We start from the raw sequence: 6,830 nt of genomic DNA on the forward strand, positions 1-6,830 counted from the left end.
ATGAGTCACTGATACACTTTTAGAAGGCCCAAATAGTAGACATGTTAATAATTATGGTTGTAAGAATTGTTGATAATGAATAATCTTAGAAATATGAAAGATATTAAGTGTTCATTTATTGCAGCCAGTAAAAGTAATCAAAAGCCAAAATTAGTATTGTTTTAAGAATGCTTTGTTATAATGAAGACAGTAATTTTGCTGAAGATAGTTTGTGCTCACTACCATACTCTGTTGGTTCATGAAACTGAAATGTCCATCATTTTGTCTTTGTTTACCTAAACCACATCTAGGGCTATGTTGTTTGTCCCTCCGAAAAGAGATTCCTTCTACTCTTTACTTTTCTTAAGAAGAACAGAAAGAAGAAATTAATGGTCTTCTTTTCCTCCTGTAAATCCGTGAAATACCACTATGAGTTGCTGAACTACATTGATTTACCTGTTTTGGCCATTCATGTAAGTGATTAGGAGTTTAATAAAAGCAGGTTATGCTTAGTGAGTTGTGGAGATGGTGAGGTTTGAGGTTTTGCTCTCCTAACCATAGCTCTGAGTAGGCGGATAAGCCCTGGATGATGCATCCTGTGGGGAGGAAGCTTTGCTGGGCCTGGAGGGGTGAGGCCCACAGTGCAGAAAGGATGCCTTCCACTTGAAAAGACGGGGTGTAAGCCAAAGAGTAAACCTGGCATCAAACAGGTTAGCAACTTCAAGGTTCCCACTCTAATGGATATTTTCTTTGATTCTAGGGAAAGCAGAAGCAAAACAAGCGAACAACCACGTTCTTCCAGTTCTGCAATGCAGATTCAGGGATCCTCCTGTGTACAGATGTAGCAGCGAGAGGGCTGGATATTCCTGAAGTTGACTGGATTGTTCAGTATGACCCTCCTGATGACCCCAAGGTAACTTGTGCTTTCTCCTGAATGCCTCTGCCTTGAGGACCTCACTGGCTCTGGCACATTTCACAAAGGCGAGTCTCTTAGTGACAGGTGTGTTTTCCTGTAGTGACTGCAGTATTCCTCTAGTGCAGAGAGCTTCAAAAACCGTCTCTTAAAAGCAATACCTGTCAGAAGGAAATAAAATTTGCTTACTCAGCTAGGTAAGATTCTGCAGTATTTGTAGTAGAACAAACTTTCAGTGTTTTCAAGAATAGTAGAGTCAGTCAGCCAACATGTAACTGTGTTTGAAAAGGCCAGTTTGATGATGCAGCACACCTAGTAGGTCATTTTGTTAGAGTTTCTGTGGATGTTGTGCCCTGCCTGCCTTTAGCCTCAGTCATTGTCCTCTGAGACCTCTTTGGGGGTGGCATGCACAGACGGGGAAACGGCCATAGCTGTGTGGCACAGCCCACGGGTAGGGGTACCATCTCCTGTAGATGTGCAGGCACCCTCTGTCCCCTGCCGAGCAAGCACACTCTGGAGATGCAGACTTCTTAACAGGCTCCCATGTTAACTCATTTTCTTTTTCCAACAAAGGAATATATACATCGTGTGGGTAGAACAGCCAGAGGGCTAAACGGAAGGGGACATGCCTTGCTCATTCTGCGCCCAGAAGAATTGGGTTTCCTTCGTTATTTGAAGCAGTCCAAGGTAAGAGCTTTGCTTGGTAAGTCCCAAGTTGGGCTCACACTTGCCAGCGTGAAGACCAGAACCCTTCCTCGCTGCTCTCATGCTCCTCTCTGTGCTTCTGCTCCCTCCTGCAGTCTCCTCTAGCTCCTCACCCCACAGCCTTTCCCTCTCCTCACCTGGAGCAGTGGGCAGCCAATCCCAGCCCCCTCCCTTATTCATCAAACTGTGTTGCCTTCAATCTCTCCCCTGCTGTTAGCTCTTTCATCATCTGTCTCTCACTAAAAGACTCATTGTCCCAGCCCAGTTCCTCGCCTTTCTTTTGCGAAAGTTCAGTTATGTGACACTCACAGAAGGAAGATGAGACTTTCCCTTTGGCATTAGGAAACAGAGCAGTTATCTATCTCACAGGAATCGATCGCGGGGACCTGCTTGTCCGCATTTTTCCCACGCCTAGTGCGCTGTCTTGGAACCTTCTCTGCCCAGCCCTTCACCTACCAGCCGCTTGTGGCCATGGGTCACTTTCATTCAGCTTAAGTGTGACTACTGATTCATCCTGGTGTACTAATCTTCATGTTTTTGCTTTCTAGGTACCATTAAGTGAATTTGAGTTCTCCTGGTCTAAAATTTCTGACATTCAGTCTCAGGTAAGCTCTCTATAAACATTTTGGAGTGCGAAGTAGCCTCAACGTCTGCTTTTTCCTCCAGGTCTCCTTTCCCACAGAGACCCTTGGGCTTTTCTTGGTCACTAGTTACCACTTCTGTGCTCACTGTCAGTCCTTGCCTTACTGCAGTTTTGATGTTCTTCCTGCAACCTGATTTTGCAAATATTACAAAGCTTGGAATAAGTATATAGGAACAAATGTTTTACAGAATGGTTTTGTTATGTGTGTGTGTGACTATAAAATTGGCAAGTATGTGTGTATGTATAGGTGTATGTGTGACCTGCTTTTTTTTTTTTTTTTAAACTAAAACCAGTGTTTCTTTCCATTTCAGCTTGAAAAATTGATTGAAAAGAACTACTTCCTTCATAAGTCAGCCCAGGAAGCATATAAATCATACATTCGAGCATATGATTCTCATTCCCTGAAACAGATCTTTAATGTTAATAACTTAAATTTGCCTCAGGTTGCTCTGTCATTCGGTTTCAAGGTGCCTCCGTTTGTTGATTTGAGTATCCTTTTCATTGTTCTGAATTCCTCTGGGTACTGGTGGTCAGGCGCTTTGATGGAAGCAGATGGGGGCTTACTCTTGGGTTGCCTGTGCTATGGCTGAGGCCTGGAGGCCCAGCTCATCTGTCCCAGTCACTGCCCATCAGTGCCTGTGTGTGGCCACGAGAGAGCAGTTATAGGGGTGAGGCTTACAGAAAGCAAGGCAGTTTCTGGCTTGGGCCCTAAAACAGGAAAAGAAGGTTTTGACTGGCAGACAGTGCCCAAGGGAGAGAAACACAGAGGGTGAAATTGCAGGACTCACATGGTGCTGAGGCTTCACTGTGCAAGGTAGTTGGAGGAGCAGGATGCCCAGAAGCCGAAGCAAGACCTTTGCAAGGATTATCCTCTTGGCCATTGAAGGATTTCACACAGGAAAGCTGCATGATCAATAAAAGAAAATAAAACTTGAGTGCTACTCAAGATGGAAGGGGAAGGAGTGGGAATACATCTAGTTGCTTGTTGGAATTTGTGATAGCTCTTTTGTTAGTACATTTTCAACAGAAGAAAATGAACCAGATAAAGTGAGGCCTAGTGTTATCATGACGGTGATACCCAGGGGACTTGAGGACTGAATATCCAGTCACAATCCTCATGGTGTGCATTGAGTATCTTTCTCAGTGAACACAGGTTTAGCCACGTGAAGGGAAGAACAGCATCATTTGCTTAAACATGTCTGAATCCATTCTGAACACAAGTGAAAATCATTTATTTTGAAAGGTGTTTTTAACGTGTTCTATAAAGTTGCTGATTTACCTCTTAACTCCTTATAGTATTCGTAATTTGTGTGGGAAAAAATCTTGTAGCTGTTAGCTGATTTAGTCAACACCTGCTAGTTTTATTCTACAATCATGGCAACTCCCAGTTTCCTAGCATGAGCTTGCATGGGCTTAGGCTTACTGGTTTGTGCCTCTGGAGAGTCACCTGCTGGCTGGAGCTTTAGGTAGACTTGAGTTATCTTTGTGTTGCTCAGTTTCCTTAATGTTCGTCTTCAGACGTCAACACCAACGATGGCAAGACAAGAAAGAGAGGAGGTGGCGGTGGATTTGGCTTCCAGAAAGCCAAGAAAGTTGAGAAGGCTAAGATCTTTAAGCACATAAGCAAGAAGCCATCCGACAGAAGACAGTTCTCTCACTGAAGACACCATCCTTTCAATTTGAATAGCTTTCTTCTAAAATGGGTTTTTCTTCCTCATTCTAACAAATGTTTGTACTGTTAGGATTTGAACCTATCGTAGAAGAGTATACATTGACTTAGGTTGCAAGCATTCAGCACAGTTATTTCCAGCAAGTCTTTTATTTTTGAGATATAAAAGAAGAGTTGTTTTCCTTTATTGCCCAAGAGCAAAGCAACAGATCAATTTTGTCTTTGTTGTGATAATAGAATATTTTTAAGTTTAAATGTTCTCCAAAACTTGTCATTGTTTTAATCAAATTATTTTTATACCTTTCCTCCCTGGTGCCTGAAGATGTCTGTGGCACCCGGGGAGACCAGGCAGCTCAGCTGTAGGGCAGGTGCCCTCAAGCCAGATGGTGAAAAGGAAGCTCGTCCCTCTGTATTCTTTGGGTTTGATTGATTCTTGGACCTTTACACTGGTTTTCTCCCCTCCTGAAAATGCTGCAGTGTAAAGGGTGAAAGCTTTGGGAAATCACTAAGACATGCCTCAGGTGGAAGTAGCATTGTTTTTTTGTTTTGTTTTGTTTTGTTTTCCTTTGTATACATCAGATTCTAGAACAGTGGATCTGTTCCTTTTTTTTCAAAGGAACAAAATATGTGGGTTGTCATTATTTGAACCGAGTACCCCTTACAGTCCTAATGTCTGGGGTGAGGGCCACAAATCTGAGGTTCTTGAGCCTCGTTCACACCAGTAGAGATGTAATCTACTGTGTTCCATTTGATAACTAGCAAAGACCATTTTTTTAAAATTTGGCCAAATTCATTCAAATTTGTTGATTTTAAGTGGCTTAGTTTGGGCAAGTCTTTCCAACTCTGCAGATTTACTTAGAAGGCAAAGCCAGTCCATTGTATGGTACATAGTATATACTAATATTGGCATCTTGCCTCTTCCAGATCCATAAAACAAAAACAGACTTATGGTAAAAACTGAAAATGAACAGCGGTCAAAAAATGCAAAGAATAGTTTTAAGCAGATAGGTTTGCTGAAGCTCTGAATCCTTACTGTGTTTTTATGTTGTATTTCTGATGTGTTTAACTGTAAAATGGTTATTACATTTTGTAGTGATTCAAAACCAAAGTTGCCTGCATCATTCTGCTGTGCTAGTTGTACATATACGTACAATGAGAACATCAGATTAGAGCTTTCCGGTGGGAAGGAACATGAATGATGCTCCGCGGCTGGGCTTGACTCACCTGGCTGGCCCTGACCTGGGTTTCACATCTTGCTTCCTGGGCTCCTGGCTTTGTAGTAATTGCTTCCTGTCCAGTAACTTGGGAAGTGGGGGGAAGGGTGGTTTGCTTAAGAAATAATCATGTTTCTAAAAATATGCAAAGCCAAGAGAAGAATAATCACTGAACAAAAAGTAAATGTTGATGTTTTGCTATATAATCTGGTGTTTTGTATATTTTTAATTTTTTATCGGAAGTGAAGTCCTTACCGTTGTTACCAGCTTGTTTCATAACATCATTTATCAATGTCATTAAATAATTACATCAGGTTTGTGTTTAATTTACTGAGAAGCTTTGTTAACCCTTGCTTGTTCTGGCTGGTTCTAGATAAGTGCTTGTCCCGTACTGCTCTTGTCTCAGTGTTTGACACCATTGTTGACCCACAAAGACTTATGAGTCAGTTATCTACAGAAATTTTGTTAGAAGTAAATGAATAGGTGCAAAGATTGTTCTTCTGGAAGAGCTGATTCTGGATGTCCCCAGAGAGCCATGTATGAAGTTTGCTGTAGGATGGTGTAGGCCAGAGACCACCAGGCCCAGCCAACTGGACAGATTCTAGGTGGGAGGGGCCACGGTTTTAGAGTCAGATACAAGTTTTGGGCAGCACCCTCTGCGAGAAGCCTTTTTATAAGGAAGGCACCCTTGGGTTCCTGTGTGCTGGAGAGCAGTGCTGCTGGAAGCCTGGTCATGCGGATATGTTTATGTGGCTTGCAACCAGAAGGTGAGACAGCATGGGCTGGGAGCCAGGTAGCTTACAGGCAAATCAAAACTGGGCTCTCAGATGCAGGTGACTGTAAGTCAGTGCTGTATCTTACTTTAGTCATAACCAAACAAGATTAGTGTAAGTAAAGGTGAACACAAAATACCCTTAAAAGGATTTTTCTTCAGATACATGTAGTTGCAAGTTGAGTGCCCTAGAGCCAGAATGCCTGGATTCAGGGTCCAGCAGTACCTCTTAGTCACAGATTTAGATCATGAGTAAAACAGTAAGAAAATCTATGTAATCAGATGGTGAGAATTCAGTGCACAGATGACATGCTTTGGCTTGGCACAGAGCAGTCTGCCTGCTACCTGGCAGTACGTGTGTCCTACACAGAAAGCTGCTGCCTGGCAGCCTCGGGTACAGGGGCTTGGCATGAATCCTGAGCTATTTTGGGCTTTTTGGAGGTTCTGATGGTCTGACCCCTGCAATTCTGAGGATCAGGCCCAGATTTTAGAAAGTATTCCAAGTATGCAGCACCTTGAAATAGCTGTCCAATGTTCAAGGTTACCCAGGCTGGGCTGGGTTATGCATTAGGTGAAGTGTGCCTTTGGGTCAACAGTGAATAATGATGAATCAGAAACCTGTGAGGTGCCAGGAACTGCAGAGCGCATGTGCCTGTGGCCTGGGCCCCATTAGGTGGTCATGGGTTAGAGAAGTTGGGTGACACTGGAGTATTTTCTAAGTCGTGTGATATATCCAGATACAGATGTAGTCCAGGTGTCTCTGAGTTCTATATCCTTGAGTCTAGCAAATGGAAAAGGTGTTGGAACCTCAGCCTGTATTAAGATGAGTTTCTGTTCTAGGAGGTTCCAGTGCACCTTCCTGACTGCATAGGAAATACCATGGGGGCTTTTTGAAGTGTTTTTTTTTTTTTTTACCTCCTGCTCAAGATTCTGAT

General features: G+C 42.9%; 1 protein-coding gene across 1 annotated transcript in view; it reads left to right on the plus strand.

Moving 5' to 3' along the window:
* The window catches only part of DDX18 (DEAD (Asp-Glu-Ala-Asp) box polypeptide 18), a 15,782-nt gene extending 10,350 nt beyond the window's left edge, over nucleotides 1–5,432 (plus strand). The window contains exons 9-14 of the mRNA XM_012728926.1: nucleotides 291–452; nucleotides 740–892; nucleotides 1,466–1,579; nucleotides 2,146–2,202; nucleotides 2,552–2,729; nucleotides 3,759–5,432. Coding sequence (XP_012584380.1) covers nucleotides 291–452; nucleotides 740–892; nucleotides 1,466–1,579; nucleotides 2,146–2,202; nucleotides 2,552–2,729; nucleotides 3,759–3,901 — 807 coding nt within the window. The 3' untranslated portion in view covers nucleotides 3,902–5,432. The remainder of the gene's footprint in view (nucleotides 1–290; nucleotides 453–739; nucleotides 893–1,465; nucleotides 1,580–2,145; nucleotides 2,203–2,551; nucleotides 2,730–3,758) is intronic.
* Nucleotides 5,433–6,830: the final 1,398 nt, after the last annotated feature.

This window comes from Condylura cristata, unplaced genomic scaffold, assembly GCF_000260355.1.
Source record: "Condylura cristata isolate star-nosed mole 26May11 unplaced genomic scaffold, ConCri1.0 scaffold00002, whole genome shotgun sequence".
NCBI classification, from domain to species: Eukaryota; Metazoa; Chordata; class Mammalia; order Eulipotyphla; family Talpidae; genus Condylura; species Condylura cristata.